This window comes from Diplotaxodon limnothrissa, linkage group LG9 (assembly GCF_057381915.1).
Source record: "Diplotaxodon limnothrissa isolate DT_005_m linkage group LG9, D_limnothrissa_male_GT1.1, whole genome shotgun sequence".
Taxonomy (NCBI): Eukaryota; Metazoa; Chordata; class Actinopteri; order Cichliformes; family Cichlidae; genus Diplotaxodon; species Diplotaxodon limnothrissa.
In genome coordinates, this window is record NC_140604.1 from 18,889,212 (window position 1) to 18,913,976 (window position 24,765).

The following is a 24,765-nucleotide window of genomic DNA, read 5'->3' on the forward strand; positions in this document are numbered from 1 at the left end:
CGATCTAATAATCATTACCCAATGATTTATTATATCTACTACAAAGTCTTGTAAAGGGAGTGGACTGATCCATGACGATCTTTTCTGGGGGGGTCTGTATTATTGTACAGGAGGGCCACAGGGAATCCATATATTATCTAAATCACCTCGCTGCCTCCTATATGGGACAACATGGATTCTCAAAATGTTCTCATCTAATGTATCCATTCATATCAATGTATGGTATGCATATAGGACAGTGGATCTGCAAAAAGTACAAAATGTTCAAATGCGATGTTGTTTTTATATAACTAAACAATATTTCTTCTTTGTGATCCACACAGATTTTCATTATTTTTGTTGTAATTCTGGTATCACATAGGAAGAGGAAAAGGGAAAAAAAAAACAATGCATTTTCCTGATTTGAGTTATTAATTAACTCGACTTTGGTGGGATGGCTTTGACTTCTGGGCTACGTTAGACCATTATAATTGTAAAGTTAACTTCTGATTTAATGACACTCCTAATTGGTGTTTGTTATGCATTTGTATATGACCAAGTACTATAAATGTGTTTAAGATGCACACTGTCCCCAACTTGAAGGGGCATTAAGAGAAAAAAGTATATTCATACTAATTTTTTTAAATATTTTTGATAATGGTAAATGATCAGGAGCTAATCATGAAGTGAGCAGGAAGAGTAACTTCACTATAAATAATGACCATATAATCAATATTGGGGGGGGGGGGGGGGGGGGGGTTGGTGCCCTATGCCTCTCTTCAGTACACGCTCCTGGTTGCTGTGTAATAAAATCCTCGTTTGTGCACCATATCTTCATACCGACTATTAAAAATATTTGTATATTGGCTAATTAAACTATTTAATCGGAAGAATTACTAATATGTTCTTATATAACGCAACATTTCTGGAGTGGATCTTTACAGTAAGCATGATTAAGTCAGACAGAAACCGGGGGAAGGGCTGTGGACGTTAACTGCGCACGTAACCGGGCCACGCTGTGCTCCGCGGTGACGTCACATTCCAGTATGTGCAGCTGAGTCGCAGTTTGGTCAGAAGAGATCAAATATCCCCCAAACCCACCCAAAGGCTGCCAGTTCAACAAGAGATCAGCCGCTGCTGACGGATCATCTCCACGAAAATGGGCAACTGTCAAGTAGGCGTCATTCTCCTCCTAATCTCTCTGAGAAAAACACTGATTAAAGGCTAGATTTTTAAAAAAAAATCTCTTGGCTTCGCTGGTTTAAGTCTGTATGAGCCATACTTTCGGTTCGACCACCGCCAGGAATGACGGCTGGATTATGTCTTTGTAGGAGTTTAAAACATGTTTTATTTGCATCATTTTAGTCCGTATAATGCGAGCCGCCCTCCACTTCTTTTAAGGCTTTACGCACAACCCATTTCATCATACGGAACCTCTATTATTGCGACTACACTGACGAGATAAAGAGCTGTGAATAGATTCTCAGTTAGCGCTGTTTCTTTAAGGTTCAAGCGGTGTAAACGCTGCAAATGACACCGTCTGGGAGACGCCGTATCGGGGTTTACGCAAAGGAAAGGGCCACTCCTTTGCGGAATTTCATCACGGTCCCGTTACACTAGTTCTTTTTTTCTTTAATGAGTTCGACTGTGCGCAATGAAAGGATTTCACGGGAGGCTGTGGATCCTGTCCTATCACCATGTTATTAATCAGTACAAATGGTTGACACTACTCTTTTTATTTGAGTGAGCAAATACTACAGCTATACTTTTAATGATTCAGCGCTGGATGTAGAGAGAAGAGCGTGAGATGAATTGTTTTTGTCAACACTCGACCACTGGAAACGTACTAACCATACTAACCACTTCCTGGCTGCATTTTCCAGCCTGAAATGTAAAAAAAAACTAACAAAAAAACAAGTACAATATATTTTCTGAATCCACAAAGGCTTATCTCAGTGAAAACATATTCTATCCACTGCAAAAGACCTCGACTTTAAAATCTCATCTGGAAATCAGGGACTTTTCAATATTAGTCATATTTAATATTATAGAAGGGCAGAGCAGAATAGTCCAGGAGATGTCTTTCAGATGCTTCCTTATATACTGCTATAGGTAATATGGCTTGGCACATTGTTGTGAATAACTTGTGAACCTATAATATGTCAAACATTTTAAGGCAGAAAGAAAATTTCTGTGAGAAGTTTTTGGCAAAGTTCCTTTAAAAATGCTATTGATATATTTTAACTGGGAAAAGAAAAATAACTGGACTGATTAAAATGCAGAAAGAAGAATAGGTAGAATACGGTCCAGTTATAAGGATACTTGCAAAGGAGATTTATTTCATATTTATTTATTTTATATGTAAGTATACAGGCTCTAATACATCCATAGACTCCGCCTGATATTTTGTTAAAAGTTGATTTGAGGTGAAGCTGAAGAATTCAAAACTCTCCACCTTTATTATTCCATCCACTTTGTGCAATGTAGCAGCACCACTGGCAGCAAAACAGCCCCAGCGCATGATGCTACCACCACCATGCATGACAGCTGGTACAGTGGTCTAAGGTTTGAAAGTCTCATCTTTACTCCTCTTGTCATTGTAACCAAAATAAGTCAGTCTTTGTCTCGTCTGACCATAAAAAATTTTTTCCCAGAAGCTATTTGGCTTGTCCATTTATGGGGCTGGAAATTTCAGTTGATTTTGAAGATCTTGACTTCACATTTTAAGATTTGCTGAGTATTGTAAAACTCATTGCAATTATAATGTGATTTAATTGCAAATTATTATTATTATTAATAATAATTAATATTTTTGTTTGTGCCTTTCAAAACACTCAAGGTCACCTTACAACACAAAAATCAGGATGGATTATCACTGATGTGAAAATGAAAACAGATGAGTTTTGAGCTGAGATTTGAACTCTGTCAAAGACTCAAGCTGACAAAAGTGCAGCGATAATGGGTTCAGAAACAAGGTGCGGCACAGCTGAAAGCTTGAGCACCCGTGGTGTTAAATTTGAAATGAGGATCAGTCAGGAGATCAGCTGAAACTAAACAAGGGAAGGGGGCACAGGAAGGGGTCCTCAAAGTTAAACTTTGTCAGTATCTGTTTTATCCAGTATACAGTTATCTCACTTAAGTTATTTTTTTTTGCTTAGAAATGGACAAAAAAAACCCCCAAAAACATGCCAGCCCCTATCAGTAAAACCTGCCACAAATGCTGCCATAGGATGGAGTCAGTCTGCGATCAGTCTGCAATTAAAGGGTGTCAAGCCAGTTATTAAATTTTTTTGACAATACACCAATGAAATGTCATAAATCATCAAAAATCCCATATCTGATGTTGTCTACACAGACAGAAATTCACATTTGTTACCTTTGTGCTCAGAAACCTTTGTGTTCTATAGAAATATAACCAGAATAAAACCAGCTGGGAGCATACATGCCAACCCTCCAGATTTTTCCGGGAGAATCCTGAATTTCAATGCCCCTCCCAAAAATCTCCCGGAGCCATCATTCTCCCGAATTTCTCTCGATTTTCCACCCGGACAACAAAATTGAAAAACCATATCCCACACTGGCCCAGTCAATTCCAGTTTCCAACAATGGCTACTACTACTGCAGCTACTTAGTTTTTATATTACTCTTATTACTTTTTCTGGGTCGCAAAATAAACTTTTAACATATTTTCAGGCGAGAATGTAGCTGTGTAAACTTCAAATATCTGAGCTGACGAGAACAGCAAACTCCTGGCACATTAAACATGACATATAAGTCACTTAGATAACGTAAACATGTTATTGTTTGGCTTTTTTCAGTGTCTTATTTGTTCGTGAGTAAATCGGTTTGGCTGAGTTTAAAGTTATTAGATTAGATTAGATTAAATAAAACTTTATTAATCCCTCGGGAGGGTTTCCACACAGCTGAATAAACGTCAAACAGAAGAAGGTTAGACCCTCCAATTTCACAGTTGCTCACTTCCAGTCTACCTGGCTTTCGGAGTACCCGGCCCACTTAGACCGCGAAGGCCAGTTCCGCCGGACAATAATAACGGTGACATTTAACTTATTTTATCCGATAAATAAACACTGCAAAATTAAAGGGTTTTTTTGTAAATATATGTATATGTATACCCCCCCCCCCCCTTTTGAATGTCTCCCTAATTCTGAGGTCTCAAGGTGGGCAAGTATGGCTGGGAGCCAGCTGAGATCAGACCCTTGAGTTGGGCTTATTGACAAAGACTCATTCAGACTGATGGCAACATGTTGGCATTGTCTGCAATTTTAGATTAGAGAGTAATACAGGCCTACGACAATCTTTCTACGTCTGTCCCAGGCAGATTGTGACTGCAGAAAGGTTGCCTCCCATCAGGCAGAGGTTTTTTGTAGATGCAGGAAGGTTGCTGTCCTGTCGAGCGAAGTGTGTCCAGTATTTGAATTTGTTTAATAACATATCGATATTTGGCGTTCCTATCGCCATACAAAATATTAAGATACTCGGCTGTATCAATGTTTCCCCTCACCCCTAAAATATCGCATATGTTATTTTAGGGGTGTTGTATGAACCTGTATATATGAAAATACCATAATATTCATGCCCATATATGTAGTCTAATGTATCTTTGCTATGGGAGACTGTTCTCTCTCTCTCTCTCTCTCTCTCTCTCTCTCTCTCTCTCTCTCTCTCTCTCTGTGAAACCCCTCTCAGCTTGCTTTTGGTCCCTCGATTGCACTTCACTGACTGCTTTCATTCATGTGGCCTCCACCAAGTTTGTTTAAAGAGTTCAGTTGCTGAATTCCTCAACGAGGAGCACCATCCCTTCCCCCAGCTGCCAGCTGCTCTTGCCTGCGATCAGAAATCCTTGCATAAACACAGTGATTAGCTGTAATCAGTGTGTGTCCATAACAGTTACTGCATGTAACATTATTATTTTTGTTTTCTCAGCCCACAGTTTTTCCCTATGAAGATTTTGATGTTGTTGCTGACATCAAGGCCATTCGCAAAGCCTGCAAGGGGTTAGGTAGGTTGTGAATAAGATGAAAACGGTACATTATTTAATTAAACTAGTCTCTTTAAACTTTGAAAGGATGCATCTGATTTCTCTGCATCTGATCTGTTGTGACTTCTTTTCAGGAACTGATGAGCAGGCTATTATTGACATCCTGGCAAACCGGAGTTCAGCTCAGCGTCAGGAAATTAAACAGGCCTATTTTGAAAAATATGATGACGTGAGTGCCATTTGACATGTTTCTCATTTCAAATGTGTAAGAAACATTTTTTTTTATGTTTCTGCTAAAATCAGCATGTCTGTCTGGGATAGGAATTGGTGGATGTGTTGAAGAAAGAGCTGTCAGGGAACTTTGAGAAGGCTGTCCTTGCCATGCTGGATCCGCCGGTTATCTATGCTGTGAAGGAGCTCAGGAAGGCAATGAAAGGTCCGGGCACTGATGAAGATGTCTTGGTGGAGCTCCTCTGCACCGCTACAAACGCTGTAACTAGCAAAATATATATTTATATTGACAATCATATTGCAATTCAATTTCAGAGGAAATGTCTAACTTCCTACTTTTTTTTTTAACAGGACATTGCCATGTTCAAGGAATGCTACTTTCAGGGTTAGTACAATAAGCAACTTAGCAGTTTTTAAATCTCTTCTCCGTTTGATGAAATTACTAAGTGTGAGTCATCAACCTACACCTCATACAGTAGCTTATTATTTTTGTCTCTAGTGCTATGTCACATTTTGTTTAGTCAAGGCCCATCCTGTTTCCACTTCCCTTTCATTATTGTGCTGGCGCTGAGAGTTGATTATACTTACCACTATAGCTGGCTATATCCTCTGTGGTTATAGGCACTGAAATCTTATGAGTTTTGAACAGAGTAACCTCTGTTTAGTTTTCTTTTTATAATTATGCATGGAAGGAATTACATCATCATTCAAGTTTGTCGTTGTAATTTTCTACAGAGTGCGTATGATTATTTAAGAGTTTGTTTTATTAGGATTTAGAATGACTAGAACATTCTTTGGTTGATGTGTTTGATGGCTTTTAATCAGCCTGTGGATATGCTGGTTAGCTGAACAGATTATTAGCATGCTTTGTCCTTATTCTTCGGGTGAACTAGCTAATATGCTAGGTTAGCACACTGATAGCTAAAGCTTACATTTTATAGACCTGAGCGATGACTTTGCTGACTTTGCTAGGTATTGTTGTTTTACTTGGGACAGCATAAAGCTAGCACAATAGCATATGCAGGGCACACTGCTAATAAACATATAATGAGAAAATTATTAAATGTAATAGCAAGCTTCCATATAGTAGTCAAGCACCATGTTATAGTTATCAAATGTTTTATTGATGCTTTACGGGCCAATAACGAATAGCATAAGAGATAAATAAAACACAAACAGCAATTCAACAGTAGTTCAACAATTTTTATTATTAATTTATTAATTATAATAAAATAATAATAAAATCTTATTTTCTCACTTCAAGTAAAAGAAGGTTTGTATTCAAAAATAAAAAGGCTGGTTGCAAAATCTTTAAATAAGTTCTCTTCCTGTTTCCATACATTGAGTGTAAACACAAAGGAAAAAGGCTGTGCAGGTTAATATAACTGTGACAAATGTTGCACAGAGTAAAATAGAAATGGTCAGACAAATCTAGAAAGACCACTAGATTTGTCTAGTAATTGGTCTGTTGGTCACCTCAGCTATAAAGAATAAATAATAGCTTGTTAGAAAGATGCCATCATTCCAGTGCCCAATCCTAATAGTTTAGAGTGCTGCCCCATTTAACCAGGACTATGACCAAGTATGTGAAAATATTTACTTGAGTCATGTGCTCTGCTTCCAATATTACTTGTGAAGCTAACTAAGCAGCTAACTGCACTACTTCACTTTACACTATTAACTAGTTTTCTGATTGTTGCTGTACACTTTTATGCACAGCAAGGAAATGAGAATAGGTGAATGGTTGCAGGAAATGGCTAAAATGGTGGATGAAATCTAGGAATATACTAACATAAAATACTATCCAGAAAACACCAACACACTTGTATCGTATGGTAAAAGAATATCTGGTGGTCCTCATGCTTTGTGACTTTTCTCGGTGTCACTCTTGCAGTGCACGAGCGTGATCTTGAAGCCGATATCGAGGGAGATACGAGCGGGGATGTTAGAAACCTTCTCACAGCTCTTTTGCAGGTAAGTGGCCCTGAGTTTCTACTCTACTCGTGTAACTAAATTCCTCCCATCTGTCCCTGGACTGAAATCGAGCTCACTCTCCCTTCGCCAAACCATGCCATGTGAACACACACACACACACTGGCCAACATCCAGACAGCCTCTCACGAGTAAAACGGAGCCCAGATAAAGTTGCGTGAGTCAGATAAATAGACCTCAGTAAGGACCAAAGTCCTCTTAATTGTCTTCTTCCAGGGCAACAGAGATGAGAGTTATGAGGTGGATGAGAATTTGGCTGAACAAGATGCTATTGCCCTGTTTGAGGTACAGTTTCATTTTTAAATTATTCATAATGGCATCGTGGCAGATTTATTGACCCTGAAAAACATTAATATTCGCTGAACTGATGCAGGCTGGTGAAAGCCGTTTTGGGACAGACGAATCCACTTTCACCTACATCCTGGCCACCAGAAATTACCTGCAGCTCCAGGCCACCTTCAAGATATATGAGCAGGTTGGTATTTGTGCCCACTGCTGCAGTGATATTGCATATCTGCTTGCACATATCACATCACTGTTTCCTGACACCTAAATCACTACATAAGAAATATTTGTATATGGAAAGTGAAAGGTTACTCTGTAAGACATTTACAGTGCTTAACTCAGCTAGTTATACTATCTCAACAGCTCTCTGGAACAGAAATCCTCGATGCCATTGAGAACGAGACTGGAGGGACACTGAAAAAATGCTACACTGCTCTCGGTTAGTATGAATTAGAAAGCTGTCCATATTAAAATCTATGATTCTAGATTTGATTTAATTTGATTAGAAGATTAGAGAAGCAGTGGTAGCATCAAAATCACATGGCAAACTGCTAGTTTTTTGTATACTAGATGACAGGAAAGTACGTTGGGTAAACTCCTATTGTGCTATGCAAATAAAAGTTTCGTGATTAATAAGCATATTGAAGAATAATAAATTGTTGCTGCAGGAACATATGGTTCATAATCTGCTGTGGAATTTAATGAAACCCTTTCCTCCTCCTCACAGTAAGAGTTGCCAAGAATCCCCAGCTTTACTTTGCGAGACGTGTGAACAAAGCGTTGAAAGGAGCAGGCACTGATGAGGACACCCTGATTCGCATTATTGTGTGTCGCTCCGAGGTAATTCTGCTAATGATGCATGACCTTGTTTATAAGAAGGGGCCAAAGACTGTCAAGCTAAAATACACGATAAAAGATGATTAAAAACATTCACAACATGCTGCGATTACTAAACAGCTCACTGATTATTACATCTTTTTTTACAGTATGCATGTTCTTACACTTTAAAGTCACTTATAAGACTGTTCACTGCCATCTTCAGGCAAACTCTGGTAAATCCTGTCCCCTGGTTTATGTTAAGATACAAACGTATAGTATACAAGACATTTTTAAATGCTAATCAAAAAGAATTCAAACAAGTGCAGAATGTGGATCAGAAATCTACTCCAGAAAATGTAAATGATTTAGGCCCCAGTCACGTAGGTTAGAGACCAGTTGGCAACTGCCTGGCAACCTTTTGTCACTATGGAAAAATTTGTATTCTAGATAAATTATGAGTAGTTGCTTTAGGTTTCTGACAGTCACTGTGAAACTGATGTATAAGCCCTACTCACAGAGATTTAAAGTCAGTAACCTCATGGTAACCACTGGTTGCTAGAGAAAAATGTGTATTCCCAAAGTGGTTGGCAAGTGGTTGCAGAAGACTGGTGGCTCTAGCTTTGTAAAAACTGGTTGCAAAAACAGGTATATGTTGCTGCAACTAAAACTTCTATGTGATTGCTTTGGTCACCACAGTTATCAGCAATTTGCATAGAAGCACCACTTCAGAATTAACTCCCAGATGTTATCTGGTGATACTAGGCAGTACTCCCAGTAACTCCAGGTTGTCGATGCCACACCGTCTTTGCGACCACTTTCACCCAGTAACTTATAGTGACTGCTAATCAACCAGTTGGGGAATACACATTTTTCCCTAGTGACCAGAGGTTTCTAGGGAATCGCTGGCCTGTCTCTAGGCCTGTGTGAGTGAAACTTTAAACATGAGTTTGTCTTCTCCACATTTGTTAGAGGGTCAAGTTGAAACTGATTATTTCCATCATATTATATTTGGTAAATTCCCATGAGTTGACTTCTGGCAGGCTCGACATAAAGGCTAATTTAATTTTGTGGTTCTCTTTTTTTCAACAGTATGATTTGGAGACCATCAAGGACATGTACCTGGAGAAGTATGATGTGTCCCTTAAGGACGCCCTGAGGGACGAGTGCAGTGGTGACTTTAAGCGCCTCCTTCTCGCTATCTGCCACTGAAAGCCAGAGAGGCAGGCAGGAAGGACGCGGGTTGTCTGGTTAACAAACTAACTTTACTCGGTCTCTCTGTATGATATTGTGACCGGAGCAGGAGGGTAGTGGGGCGATTAAATAATTAACTTGGCTCGTGTCTTGTCCAAACTGACTTACTGTTAATGTGGTTGGCTCTCTATTTTACCTCCTTCACAGACGCTGACCTTGATTCTCTTACTTAGAACTTATCAGTGAGTGAAGCTGTGTCTCACAATTACTGCCCATTTCTTAGTCAATTTTTAATCTTTAATTAACCAGCATTTATATAGTGGCCAGTATAAAGCACCAAGATTTCTACAACACAAACAGGAGCCAGCTGTAGTCACACTGAATCAATTAGATCGAGCGTGGTGTGATCAGGTGGCTTAAGACTTGATAAGATAATGACGTTAAAAACATAAGACCTGTATTTACTTCGCTACCTGATTCTCTTGCATTCACTAATCTATTAAGACTTTCATGTAAGTATTATGCTTCTTTAGATCAAATACTTCTTTGACCTTTTTCACCCTCCGTGCCCCAAACTGTGCCTGTTATAACTAATGCAATCAGTCAGCATGGCTTTGTGCTTTTAAATGAAGAAATGTGAAATTTCGAGTTGAAGGAGTATTAGCTGGCATTATGAAGGCTATGCAATGCAATGGACTTGAATCTGAACTGTTCTCACAGCAGCGGTTATATATTTTATCAGTTTCTCATTGAAATAAATTATATATTGATATATATTTAGTTGCAAAAAAAAGGAATTGACAAATCCAAATACACCTCTCCTTGTTATACATGTATTTTTTTTTTATATATTTTATGACTAACAAAGAAGAGTGTTTAATACGGAGCATTATTTAGCATACTGCTTAGAATAGACCAGAGGGTGTGTGAAAAGAAATCTGATCGTGATGTTCAGGTTGATTTTTAACATGTGGAGAATCTGATGTCTGTGTCACTTGTGTGTCCGTTAATGGCAGCTGAGATTTATTCTTATGAGTGACCACTATTATAAACATATTGCAAAAAGATACTCAAATGACTTACAGCACATGAGATAGTCACAGCATCAGCCTGCTTATTAGCTTCTATATAGCCAAAGAATTTTAGTCTTACTGCTAATAAAGTTTCCTTTAATGTCATCATGTCTGACTTTATTCATACCTCAGTAATCCAAATGGCCTGGAACATGAACACTGAACATGTTACACTGAATGGGAAAAGGCTTACTATCATTTTATGTTCCGTGAAAGGAGACCCCACCTTCAAGTTTGTCACCACCCCTTTGCTGCTTTCGAGGACAGTGGGAAATATGGTAACAGCACGTAAATGTAATTTAATTTAGGAAATCAAAATGGGAAATGTTCACATGTAAAGGACACAGTTAACCAAGTTGGGAGGTAAGTGTTGAGCTTTCTTTTATTAACCTCAAAATATCTTTGAGATTGTAAGAATATTTGTTGTAACTTAACAAACACATTAACTCTGTGGATAAAAACAAATAAAAACCAAAGAAAATAGGTTACTATTGTTGTGTGCACTGAGGAAGATGGAAGCCTCAGTAATGAAATTTACCAGAAACCCCAGACACAGACAAGTACCTACTCTTTGACTCACACTGGAACATAAATTTGGGGTGATCAGAACCATACAACACTAGCCAGAGAAAATTCTCTCTGTGGAAAAAGGAAAAGAAAAGAAATACACATTTGAAAAACAAAACAAAAAATAACTCTTAAAACATGTGGTTATCCTAACTTGGCCTTCATAAAATCAGCAAAGACGCACAAGAAATAATGTCAAACATGAATAAATATTATTTCCTATTCTAGTTCTGAACTTAAAGTACCTACTCTGGTGATGGTGTGAAAGAGTTTAAAAACTATTTTCCATAGTATTATTAGAAAGTTTAAAGATTTAGAAACACATTTGCAGTCATTTCTGGGGGAAAGAAGATCATGGGTGATTGGCATTTGCAACAGACAACATTTGCAACAGTGAATGCAGCCATGATTGTTGTGTCATTGTTGCATCATCATGGAGATGAATAATGAGCCCAGACACACATCAAAGCTTTGCAAGAACTATGTGAAGACCTTTTGAAAGGGAGAAACTATCCAAAGATTATTTTTAATTATTTAAAGTTCGACTTTTTAGCTCTGGATATCACAATCAATATGCTTTTGGAGCTAGCCTCAAATGGCCACTGCTTTGAACATGATTAATCAAATTTTGATCACAAGTCAATCACATCTTAAAGTTTTACAAACTCAGAAACAATTTGTTGGTGGGATCTCCTGAACCCATCTCGGCTATTATCCTAGTTGTTCTTTCTATAATTTTTTTAAGGTTTTCAAATTAAGGTCATATGCTTTATCCCATAGCTCAGAACAATAACTGAGATAAAGCAAGATTCAAAAAAGAAAATGCTTTTTGAGATTTGATTCACCATATCTTATATTTTCAAGAGAGCTTATGATCTGCTAGTAAGAAATTTGATTCAGTCACCATTTCAATCTTTGTTCCAGTAATATAACACCATTGTTATTTAATTATTAACAACGTCCAACAATGCATTTAATACATTGTAATCCAGCCGGCGAGAAAACACACATTTGCTTGGTAAGTAAAAGGTCTGGTTTGTTTCCAGCTGGTGACACAAGTCAGGGCATCCGGTGTACAACTCATCAGCAAAAGGTACATATTGGATATATAGAACATTCGCACTCCAACTGTTACATCCAGAAATTGCTTTTTATAATCATGGAGCTCTACTAATGATTTCCTGTTACTTCAAGAACTTTGCAACCAGTTACATTGGCTATACCTCTGAAACGACAGCGCCACAGTTTTGAAATCAAAGTTACAGTTACGAGAAGCTTGACTTTCTGTGGAGCACCTGAAGGCAGCTCCATGGCCCCGCCCCTCTGCCAGACACGCACGTTACAGTACTCCCTCATTTTCTCACCCGTCTCTGTTTATATTTCCCTCCAACCAAGTGATTTACTCCAGGTGAATTTTCAGCTGACAGCAGGACAAACAGGACGACATTATCACCTCCACTTTTATCCACTGGACTCTCTTAAAGGTACGTTGTCCCGCGTGTTTCACCGGCTTTGTTGCTTGCTCCCCTTTCCCCTTTTTTTGCTGGTAATTACAGTCATTAGCATCCATCTTGGTAGGAGCTAATTAAACCCACTGCAAGGAGACATGTTTAGCCCTGTGTAGTCTTCTAAACGTTGCACCTTTGTGTGTTTTATAAGGTTTGTAACTTCTGTCATGCTAAATATCCTTATTTAAAACAGTTGCCGAACACATTTATGCTTCTGTAATTAACATAGAGGTTAAAAAAAATAACATTGGTCTTCCTTCTGCATTGAGCCCCATGTTTTTCTCTTAGTAGCTTAGGATCACCTCACGGATATTAATGTGTTTTTTGGACTCAGATTAATCACTGCAGCACTTACTCACTTACTTGTGTTTTGGTGCTTCAGCTTGTTAAAGAGTTAGTCAACATCTCCATGGAAACACCAAGTTAAGCAGTGATGTCCACTTCCTCCAGTTTACACAAGCAGATAAACTACTGTCATTTTGATATACTGCATTAAGGAATTGAGCACCTAAATGCACCACTTATCTTGTGGCTGCAGCCATTACATCTTACACTAATACTGTGCAATACTGCAAATTATCGATCGATAACTGGTATAGATCAGATACCTAGTAAATACAAGGCCAGTATTCTGAATCATCGTGAGTTAATGCAGGAGTTAATGCAGATGTGTCATTAGTTTTTTATCATGATGTTGTGATTCTGTGTTAATTTTGTGCTAATTTTACATATACTAAAGTCTCATTGAGATGAGACTGAATCTCTTTCCAGAGAGATCTGGCCAAGAGGTTAGAAGAAATTGCCACAAACATCACAAAACTTTAGTATTTCCACAAAAGTTGCAAGAGAGAAATTATACAATGAGGACTTTGATTACAACTACAAAAAATGCATCTTCAAATATTGATTCTGTTCATCTGGACGTAGCGTTTTCAGTGGGAGAAACGTTTCGTCACTCATCCAGTGACTTCTTCAGTCTCAGATGAACAGAATCAACTTTTGGAGATTTACTTACATGGATGATTGAGCATGCTTCAAGATGTTTTAATACAAAACATACAGTTTGGTTGCATTCTGGGCAATGGAGGTTTGACATAGCTGCTTCATTTTTTGGCCCAGCCTTCGACGATTAAAATAATATATACATATATTGCATTCATTAAAAGGGATTTTTCTTACAAACGTTAACCACTGACATTTGTCCAGTCTCTCACGATTGGCGTCTGCTGGTGCAGGAATTTATGGAGACGTATGATGAACTATTTTTGCTTAGCATTTAGTCAGTGTGTTGTGATTTCATTATTTTGTTTTGTTTTTTCTTTTTTGGTTGACTTTTATACAGTGTTTAAACAGAATTAATGTGCTACAACTGAAATTGAAAGGTGCTGCTCAGTTGCATTATGGGAAATGTTTTGGCCTCACTGGTTTAAGATATGATGAGAAATTCTGCTTCAGTTTTGGCCCAACTTCCAGCAAATAAAGCTTCATATTTCTAACAGAAAATTGTATGTATCTACATTTTTTTAAGTTCAACTCCATCTGCCTCCATGGCACTCTATCCCTAGCATCCTCCTCTGTCACACCAACCACCTGTATGTCCTCCTTCACTACATCCATGAATCTTCTCTGTAGTCTTCCTCTCATCCCTCTACCAAACAGTTTATTATTCAACATTGTTTGTCCAATATATCCACTATCTCTCCTCAGCACATGTCCAAACCATCTCAGCCTTGCCTCTCCAACTGTGTCTCCAAAACATTCAGCAGAGCCGTCCTTCTGCAGCGCTCATTTTTAGACGTGTCCATTCTGGTTATTCCCAGTAAAAATGTTAGCCTTGAAAATCTTCAGCTACGTCACCTCCAGCTCTTTTTTTTTTGTGTGCCACTGTTTCCAAACCATACATCATAGCAAGTCTCACTACCATCTTAAACCATTAGAGAGATTAAAGAGACATTAGATCATTTTGGTTTTCAGTGCATAATTGTACATGCTACACTTTGCTACTTTCAGACAAAAAGTTTGATTGATAGAAACCAATTTTGAGTTCATTTGGTGGCATAAAATTCATTATGTAAAGAGAAAAGTGTCTAAACTCACAAGTCATGTTATTTACATCTCTTTTATAGCTTGTCACCCACTCTTCCTCCTACCTTTAAGAGTTTTTATCGTTTCAACACAGAGCCAAGCTCACCCTTCAAAGTCTTGTAAATACAGGGTGTGCGTCTTCATGTGTTGCAGGCAGCCTCTGATATTTGATCCCACTGTAAGTGCCACAGTAGAAATGGTAAACAAAGCTTTCTTTACCTGCAGAAGCAGCTGTTTGTTTTATGCATGTGAGGAGGCTGAGCCGCATTTGAAACTGCTACCAGAAGTTTGTGACAGTAAACACTAGAATTTAGCTTAAAACATACATCACTTTAGATGGAGCGTTGTTGCATTACTCAGAAATATTTTCCACCTGGAGTTTCCTTTCCACATCTTCCCAGCAAAGGTGTGTCTGATTCAGAAACCTCTCCTGACTAACAAAGTACATTTCATGCTAATGAGTGATAAAAAATTAGAAAAACAGCATAACACTGTAGTGAAGCAGAAATTAGGACATAATCAATCAATGCTTAACTTGTGCTTTGTTCATGATCTCCTATTGAGTGTAGTAATGTGTGATATGTTATGAACTCATGGTTCTTGATTAATAAATGACGAGGCCTTTGCACAAAGGTAAAAGCAATGCTCACTGCAGCAGTAAAGCAGACAGATTATTTTTAGTTTAGTTTTTTATCTTTTTCAATCATTAATCATCAATCATTTACCAAAGGCCCACAAACCCACTGATGTCATGAAAAGCTAACACTCGGGTCACTTACTTATTTAACTGCACTCAATTTCTGATCAATGTGACGTCAGTTATAGAGGATAAAAATACCTTAGTGGTTCCATTAATGCACTTAGTGCATTATTCTGATGTATAGATACTCAGAAGTTGCTATTCCTCGCTATTCCTCATGCATTATTACTGTGTTTCAGACGTGATAAACGTCATATAAACGTTTTGCAGTTTATACCTATTCAGTTCAATTTGATTGATATAGTACCAAATCACAAAAACAGTTGCCTCAAGCCACTTTAAGGTAAATGCCACAATATTAGGGTTAAATTAAACCACAACAGTCAAAGGCCCCCTGTGGGCAAGCACTTGGTTACAGGGGGAAAGAAAAACTGCCTTTTAACAGGAAGAAACCTCTGGCAGGGCTCAGGGAGGGGCAGACATCTACTGCAACCAATGGGGGTTAACAGGAGGGACACAGGACAAAAGACACACTGTGGATATTCATAGTAACTACTGATTAAAACAATAACTAATGATACATGTGCTTTTAACTAAGTGTTTTTGTTTCAGTGTTTTAGCACAGAAGAGATTATCTCATAATTTGGATTGAAGATCTCATAGTGCTGTTTAGTGTTTCATTCAGGAGCAGAAAAAGTAGCAAGCACCCTTCACTGATCCATGAAAGGTGTCTGAACATCGATGTCTGAACATAGTTTGAAATGTGAACATCTTCGGCCACCCAGTAAATAAAATTAGAAAACCTTCATCAAAAGTTCTTTAGAAGAACAGTAGAAACATTTCATAAAAATTTGATTTGATTTGATTGAATTTCAGAAAACCAAATAAAAAGTTTATTTATTGTAAATGACTGTGGCCCCTGCAGTGGATCAACTGCCTGTCTAGGGTGAAGCCTGCCTCTCGCACTATTACAGCTGGGATAGGTCCCAGTTCTCCATGACACCTACTGACATGACATGTACTGGATATGTAGAAGAAAATAGATATGTGGCCTACCTGCAGTACCCTCATATCCCACCAGAGGACTGTGGCCCACACTAGCATAGATGTTTTTGTGATGTTACACCAGGGGTGGGCAGTAATTTTCCCAAGGGGCCACATGACAAACAGGGATTATTTGGGTTGAACCAAAAAGCTGAAGTCAGTTCTACTCAAAATTAATTTTACCCTTTAGAAACTGTTGTTGGTTTCTGGTAGTGAATGATTCAATAGTGTAGAAGTTAAGATATTCGGCCAGCTCAAATATGTAGATCCATACTGGTTGTGGTGACTTCTTCTTCTTATACACTTTATTGTGTTGTTTCTTTGTTTGCTTTTTATGCAGTGTATGCAAACACGTTTGTTTTTCTTGAAAAATCTGCCACATCTCTATCTATCTTTGTTTAATAGTCTTTATCCAATAATTGTGGCCATATACGTTCAGGTTAGTATGTTAAACTATGACTCTCACTATACAAAGTCCGTGTGTGACCATTCCCATGTTTGGTAACAGTCAGCTCACAGAGGAAAACTTTGCACCTCTATGTTTTAGACTCACTGTCAACCTCTGGATCTGTTATGATGACGATGATGGGAAACAGAAACTATTATGTGGCTGTTTTCCATGAGAGGCCACATGAGTCATTCTACATGGAAAAAACCCTGCTAACTTCTTCAGGTATCCTGTATAATGTTATGTTAAAATAGAGGTAAATTAAATAATAATAATTAAACTTCTAATCAAGCATCTGATGACCTTTCCTTGTAATTATGAGTGAGTAAATTAGAATTATGAATGACAGAGATCATAATTGAAGAATAAAATATCCTGTTCATCTTTTCTTTAATGAACATAATGCATAAACAGATTTTCTTTCATTATTTAATATACAAAAGTCATATTTGCTTATTAGTTTGTTTCAAGCTATTTTAAGCATTGCTAATTAATAAATAATAGTTGTTTCAGTCCTTCATCCAGATGACAAATTCAGTCATCAACACTTCTAAAACTGGGTGCATCCTTATATACAATTTGGAAAATGTTCTTTTCTTTACAAGTGAATCTAGAAGATAAAATCTATTTTCTTCTCAGAGTAAACCTGACTGCAGCTAAAACTATATGCCTCAGACCTACGTATGGACTAAAGCCTGCTGTGCATGACCTACAGCGTGATAGTAATATCGCCTTTGTTATGTTAATTTTGAGTGACAGCTCTTGATGCAGCCAGCCATGCATTAAATGAGGCCGTAGAGGGCCGTCATACTGCGTGAGCATTGTTCAGGTACTAAAGCGCTTTGAGTCATGTTTCAGTTTTACATCAAGCCTTCATTTGCTCAGTAGCACGTTGCACGAACTGGTGATGTTATCTCGTAATTATGACTTCTGTAGCTCGTAATTTTAACGTACCATCTCATAATTAGAAGATCTGCATCTTTTAAAAATATCTCATAATTGCAAGATCTTCATCTCTTAATTACAAGATACACATCGCTTAATTACAAGATCATATCAAGTTGCCATGGATACAGCTTTGGTGCAGGTTTACTTGCAGAGAGCTGTTGATGGTAAACATTGTAACAATGCAAGCCACCACATGTGAGTAATCCTTTGGTTTGAACCTGTAGCTTTGTGCAGGAACAGAGGGTGGCTGACTTTTTTCATGGTTATAAATCACATTTGCTTGTTTTTTCTGAACAATAAAGAAATACTAAATGATCCATTCTTAAAACTGTGTTATGCATCAGACAGTCCAAAAACCTCATGATGCTTCATTGTCTTAACTTTTTACCGAATGTACAGAATTGTTCTCACTTTGTATCATCTCTTGCTGACATCATGTAAAACCAACAATGAAAACCTGAGTGTCGAGAGCTGTCTGGAACCTGAGGCTGAACCTTGGCTCACAGGGATTACTTGCACATAGGCCAACCTCTTCATTTTAAACTGTGGTCACATTTAACATGAGTAACATAAGGAAGTCCACATATCCATTAATTAAACCAAAAAAATACAGCTGCAGTCCTGAGAAAAATCACTGCCAGTGGCATCCTGTAAATCTCCATGAACAGAAATTTGCAGATGATTTTGCAGAGTCAAACTCAAGATTGTTGGTAATCGAAGAATCCTGGTTTCTTTCTGTAGTAATGACTAGTTAACATTTGAGCATGGCCCCGTTGAACAGCACAGGAAGTACTACATTTGCTGAATAGTACTCTCAAAACCAGTAAATATTATTTAAAATGTGTCGACATTTTGTAAAGAAGTGCATGTGACGAGGCACCTTCTGTGGCTACACATGAGTCCCTGACATTACATTGTTTTTTCCAGAAGTTGAAGCCCTTTTTACAGTGACATCAAAACGCCTTTGTAACTTGATTCTGGTTCCCTAGAAGCACTTCAGTCTTCTCCTGAGCAGTACTGTTGCAACTTTGAAAAAACTCCTCAGTTGCTTTGTTGTTTTAATCAATGTTTCTCCAGATATTGCATTACCCCTATGCTCCTGCATTAATGTAAGACTGAAATTTCTGTGACACAGTAAAAGTTGTTTTAGGTTTAGTACTGGAGTCATCACCAGTACTAAAGGCCTCAGCAGGCCTACAGGCTAGTGTTCCCCTATTGCTTGGTGTGTGGTTGCTGGAGGTTTCTGGCTGTTGCTACATGAAATTGGTCAAAAGAGGCTGCTGCACCAAAAACCTCCTTTCTTTGGTCACTAGCAAATTACCCATAGTTTGCATGGAAAATGAAGATACTCAGCAACGACTCACCATGGGATAATGCAACCCTAAAACGTGCAACACAAACTTTACACTGCGAATGTTTGCCTTAAAAAAACCAAATTAAAGTGCTACCTTACCTTTCCCTTATCACTGGTGGTTGCCAGGGGGATGCTACCTGGTCTAAAGGACTGTGTGACTGAGGCTTAAGCACTTAATCTATCACACTCACTGATAAATGCATCAGGAGTGATTTTTGAGATTCATTGTCTTCCCAATGGGCACTTGTACAGGTGAGGTGTCATTTATACCGCCAATCTTCTGATTGGTGAAAAACCTGTTCTCTCTGGGGTGTCATCCATATAGGAACTCTTACATCATTCTGTCCTTTAGCCTTTGACCTTTTTGGCTTATGATACCCGCTTCTTGTCCTTTTCCAGGTTTGAAGAGATGTCATCTGTTTGGCATCAGGAGCCGTCATGTTATTCGCCCTGTGTAGAAATCGACTCCAGCTCCGTGAGGACCAAAGAGCGCCTCAGCTCTCCTGCCTGGCTAAAGCAGGAGCAAGACGACCTTCGTATCATTAAGTGGGAGAATTTTCAAACGGGAGAATCAGCAGATGCTGTTCAGGACAACACACCCAGCAGTGCCATGTCTGGTATGGGAAGCTCTGACAGTATTTGCTGCTTCATGTAGTTTACTTTTTATGGTTATGGTCCTTTAAGCTGAGCCAGCATCAGCCTCTGGCTTAGCAGTGATGTAAACATGTTGATAGTTAAGAAAATAGATAATAATTTGTTTGATTTTATCTTCTCATCCTGAACAAATACTGAAACGACTGCCTGAAAAGCACACCATCCTTTCTACAGACAAAAACTGATAGAAAAATGATAGAAGTTTAACTTGTGTGCTTGTAATCCTCTTTTGTGTGGCTGTCTTGTCTTTTCTAGCTGCTTCCCAAGTAGAGGGTCTTCCCCCGAGGGTGCTGCTGACCATCACCAAGCTGCAGTGCATGCTGGAGAGCAAACAAGAACGCATCGCTGCTCTCGAGAGGCAGGTGGAGGATTTGATGCAAGACCGCAAGTTCCTGAGAAGCCAGATTGAAAACCTCACAAGTAACCGCTCCATGCCAGCGTTTGCTGCCCCCAGTCCTGTGACTGAAAGTCAGTAACTGAAGTGAAGTATACTGTTTCTTTACTGTACTACAGGCCTTTTTTTATGAGAACTAGCCTAAAACTTTCACTTGCCTCTATATGGTCTATAGTTATTTTACTTGAAGAACTACATTTAAAAAACATAAAAGATGCAGATATTTTGCCCCACTGCCTCTTAGCTGTTCCCCTGTGGTTCCATCATTAGCCATCATCACCTGCTGCTCGTATGAGGATCAGATGATTCTTGAGGTTTTCTCTATAATACTGAAGTATCTTTACTGTATAAAGCATCTTAAATAAACTGTTGTTTTTAATTAAATAAATGATTTTATTTAAGTTGATCCTGTATTGCTATATTATGCTGAATAATGTTATAATAATAATGGATTGCATTTATATAGTGCTTTTCGAGACCCTTAAAGCGCTTTACAGTTCCAGTATTCGTTCACTCTCACATTCACACACTGGTGGAGGCAGCTACAGTTGTAGCCACAGCTGCCCTGGGGCAGACTGACAGAAGCGAGGCTGCCATATCGCGCCATCGGCCCCTCTGGCCAACACCAGTAGGCGGTAGGTGAAGTGTCTTGCCCAAGGATACAACGACCAAGACAGATCGGCAGATCGAACCGGTAACCTTCTGGTTACAAGATGAGCTTCCCAGCCCCCTGAACCACCGGTTGCTCCAATGTTGCTTTGCGCCAATTGTTACTAGCTGTGAATGATGCTAGTAACAATTGGCATCAATTGGCTATCGATCTAACAGCTAGCCAGCTAGGTGTTAGATCGATAGTATGTTTTGGTAGGTTGAACTGCCCAGGTCAACTTTGATGTTACTATAACGCTACTAAGGTATACAGCATATACTGTATAATATTATCGTGCACACAAAGTTATTTATCATACTGTCTCTTATACGCTTTTTTTTTTTTTGTCTTTTTTCAGCTCCCAAGCTGAGCAGAGTGCAGCATTCAGAAAATAAATCTCGAAAGAGAGAAAGAGCTTCTTCTAGTTCCTCCACCAGCAGCGACAGCGGCTCTGAGGCATCCGACTCATCGGAAGTGTCTGCAGCATCTAGTGAACACAGACGCAAGAAACACCATAAGGATAAGAAAAGATCAAAGAAAGGGAGGGACTACAGCAGGAAAAGGGGTAATAATTCAGTCTTGTGTTGAGTTTGACTAGAATTTAGCGATGCATCAGTATAATCAGTACTCATTGGTCCTATGCTTCACTCATGAGCTATATGTATTCTTGTAACTGGGGATTTATGCTTCAGTGGGAAATCTACTTGTAGCTACGTCATAACTACAAACTGCTGTAAAACCATACGCCGTAACTCACAACTTAACCTGAATTGCACCGCCCTTGAAATGTAACAACAGCAGGAGGGACTATGCGCTTACCTGCTGCTCCTTGGCAGGTAGCTCCATGCCCTCCAGGGTTTTAATTGCACCTTAGAACACATATGCATCAACACTACAATGAGCGGGTGGAGGGAGGTTTGGAGTCTTCTCCCACCCCCATTCTCTGCGGCCTGCTGGAGCGGGAGGGCTAGTAGGAGGAGTTGGCCGTCCGACTGCGGTCTGGGGTGTGGGGCCTCCCTGCTGCTGCGGAGTCGGGGTGGTCTGCCTCTCCCCACCGCAGGGAAAAGGGTAACACCACCTGGGTCTGGGTGCAATTCCCCCCTCCAGGGGCAAGGGTACCTAGACCCGGTTTGTAGAGTACGCTTGGGGAGTGTGATTGTGTGTACAGCGTCTCTTTATGTCTGTCTCCACGTTGGTTGAGTGTGGAGTGAGTGCATATGAGAGCATGAGGGTGGGAATGGATGTTTGTGTCTGTGTGTGCCTGTATGTCTGTGTCTATATGTCAGGTTGGGTATCAGACGCCACCTCTCTGGGGACACCTCAGGCCCTCCAAGGTTTGGAGGCCTATCTCCACCCACCACCACTTCCCCTGCCGGTGGCGGACTCCCTCAGGTGTCGGTGTGTTGGTGGTTCTTTGTGTCTGGGGGTGGGCGTCCGGGTACACACCGGCTCACTCCTTGGCGGCCGCTTGTCGGGGCCTGGGGCCTGGGGCTCGCTCGGGCCCCTTTGGAGGTGGGGTGCCCCCGGCCTCTCGGCCTGGGGCTCGGTCACTCAGGCACAGCTGGGGGCCGGCGGAGCTCACGGGCGCGTCACTGCAACTCCCCCTGACTTCTGCTCCGCGGCTGCTGGGCGAGCCCTCATCTGGGACTCTCCTCAGCTCTTACTGGAACAGTGGCGCGGCTGCCCCTCTGTTGGTCTTCCATGGTCTCTTGTGTTCTGGGGGCCTCTGGATGTCTGGAGTTTTGATCTCCTCCATACCCGCTTCACACCCTGGAGGACGGGGCTGTGGCTCCCCCACACTCCCTAGCAGATCATTACATGGAGAAACCTTTGGAATGCAAGCATGCTGATCCACACAGGTATGCACACATGGGTATTCACAGACGCGGACTAAAGCTTTCTTGGCTGCTGCCTCAAAGCACACTGTGCGCTGTCTATCTTGCGTGCTGCACAATATCGTTTATTATTTAGTAAATATTGATATCTATGACTAGCTAGTTTATTGTGATGGTGCTTTGTTTTCTCTATTATTATGTTGCTCTTTGTTGTTTGCTGTCTCCTCTGTTTGTTTTTTTTGTTTGTTTTTTTTTTTTTTCTCCATACAGGTGACCCAGGAGTTCTTTTTTTTTTTTCTCTCTCTTCCCCCCCCTTCTCACCGTCTCTTCTCCCCTTTGGTTTTCTTTCTTTCTCTCCCCCTCTTTCTCTCATTCATTCCCCCTGTCCTATTTATTAAAAAAAAAAAAAAAAAAAAATGACAAAGGATGAACTGAAGCTCTGCCATCACGTAATGTCGCATACTGCTGTTTCTGATGTCATTTAAAAAAAAAAGAAAAAAAGAAAAAAAGAAATGTAACAACACATCAGGTTGATGCAGTCGGTGACTTCTGTGATTGGCCCGTCCTGTACCATCGATTGCTTTTATGCATTTCCAGCTCTTTTTTTTTTTTTGTGCACAGTTTTTGAATTTCTCAGTGGCAGAATAACAATCATTGTCTGAAACTAAGGATTAATAATCATAGCATCAATATAAGGACTCGTAAATGTCAGCAGGTTCCTGGAGGGAGGCTGCTGAAGCTATCAGAATGTGAGGGAATGTACAAAGAAGTGGCAAAAACTTGAGGGATAGATGTATTTGCTCCCCCCCCAAAAAACGGACCACGACAAAGCGCAGGGACCCAGGAGGGGAAAAAAGTCCTAGTATTTTACATGTTTCTGTCATCTGTCGCCACATATAAAACACAGTGAAATGATCACTTGGTAATTAACACGTAATATAGCACACAAGCATAAATGCCAGCACAGTCATCGGCACTTAAATAGGCAACATTGTAGACTCTAGAAAGATTCACTTAGGTCTGAATCAGGCCTAAGCCTTGTTCCAGCATCACCATTTTAAGGCAGCAGTAACTGGTTGGTTGAGCAGGCAAATGAAAAGCAGTCAGCAGGTTCTGCATAATAACCACACTTTCATAAAGACAACACTGCAGATAATTAGCTGCTGTTAAAAAACACAAGTTTGATGTGTTTTCCCACCTATCAGCTGCAGTCTTACTGTAGGTGTATGACTTTTTAAAAAGGACATTAACAGAAAATTAATTCTTCACTCAAACTGATGCAGGTGACATTTTCAACGTCATATACTATTACAAAGGATAGTTAAGTACCCAAAGGTGGTATCAGTGCATCAGTAACAGAATTAAGATTTGTTTGTGGATATTAGCAGCTGAAGGCTTAGTGAATCCTAAAAGCAATGCTAAAAATTATAGGAATAAATAAACAAATGTTACAGTGAGTTAGACGATTTCCCTGTTTTCAAAATAAAATCTTTCAATTAAAATTGGAAGGCTGAAACTATATGCATGAATTATTTGTATGTGTGTCCAGTGAGAGTTGAGATTGTTACTAAAACTAATAAAAAGCAACAGCAACTCATATATTTCATAACCTGTCATCTATTTCCACAAGCCACCGGAGTCCAGTACGTCATTCACCGCTACAAACAAGTCCTGTCCGCTTTCATCAAGAAGAAAAGCATGAGCGAAGCGTTCCGCCATCTCGGAATTGACCGGAACACCATCGCCAACACGGCATCAATTGCCGAGCTCCACCTGGCGGGTAAAGACATGGTCTCCTTGGTTGGCAATTTTCGCCAAGGGGAAGAGACTCTGGTGAGCTACGCCCAAAGGTGCACTTTGGTCATTGACAGCGACGCCGACCTGTCCAGGAAAATAGACCAGATGAAAGCCAACGGCGAGCTTCTGCCCATCTCAGGGAAAAGGTCAAGGTTGTTGCATTCTCACCTGCCGCAGCTGGGTGGTCCTGCAGAGAGCATTTTAATAGGTTAA

General features: G+C 39.7%; 2 protein-coding genes across 2 annotated transcripts; both read left to right on the forward strand.

Annotated features, from left to right (window-relative positions):
• Positions 1-1,017: 1,017 nt before the first annotated feature.
• On the forward strand, positions 1,018-10,662 carry anxa13 (annexin A13). The gene is made up of 11 exons (XM_085362816.1): positions 1,018-1,153; positions 4,924-4,999; positions 5,113-5,207; positions 5,300-5,470; positions 5,561-5,594; positions 7,104-7,183; positions 7,418-7,486; positions 7,575-7,676; positions 7,850-7,925; positions 8,214-8,326; positions 9,395-10,662. The coding sequence occupies exons 1-11, from the start codon at positions 1,139-1,141 to the stop codon at positions 9,512-9,514; spliced, it is 951 nt and encodes a 316-aa protein (XP_085218942.1). The 5' UTR covers positions 1,018-1,138; the 3' UTR covers positions 9,515-10,662.
• A 1,933-nt stretch (positions 10,663-12,595) lies between these two features.
• On the forward strand, positions 12,596-24,765 carry LOC146625430 (uncharacterized). Its single transcript, XM_085362068.1, has 5 exons — positions 12,596-12,620; positions 19,623-19,840; positions 20,133-20,345; positions 21,279-21,485; positions 24,386-24,765. The coding sequence occupies exons 2-5, from the start codon at positions 19,633-19,635 to the stop codon at positions 24,763-24,765; spliced, it is 1,008 nt and encodes a 335-aa protein (XP_085218194.1). The 5' UTR covers positions 12,596-12,620; positions 19,623-19,632.

Excerpts from the sequence above, each read along its gene's own strand:
- anxa13 (XM_085362816.1), top strand. Across the intron at positions 7,184-7,417 it reads TTCTCACAGCTCTTTTGCAG|GGCAACAGAGATGAGAGTTA; the intron begins GTAAGTGGCCCT and ends GTCTTCTTCCAG. Across the intron at positions 8,327-9,394 it reads TTATTGTGTGTCGCTCCGAG|TATGATTTGGAGACCATCAA; the intron begins GTAATTCTGCTA and ends TTTTTTCAACAG.
- LOC146625430 (XM_085362068.1), top strand. The coding sequence starts at position 19,633 with ATGTCATCTGTTTGGCATCAGGAGCCGTCATGTTATTCGCCCTGTGTA. Across the intron at positions 19,841-20,132 it reads ACCCAGCAGTGCCATGTCTG|CTGCTTCCCAAGTAGAGGGT; the intron begins GTATGGGAAGCT and ends TGTCTTTTCTAG. Across the intron at positions 21,486-24,385 it reads GGACTACAGCAGGAAAAGGG|CCACCGGAGTCCAGTACGTC; the intron begins GTAATAATTCAG and ends TATTTCCACAAG.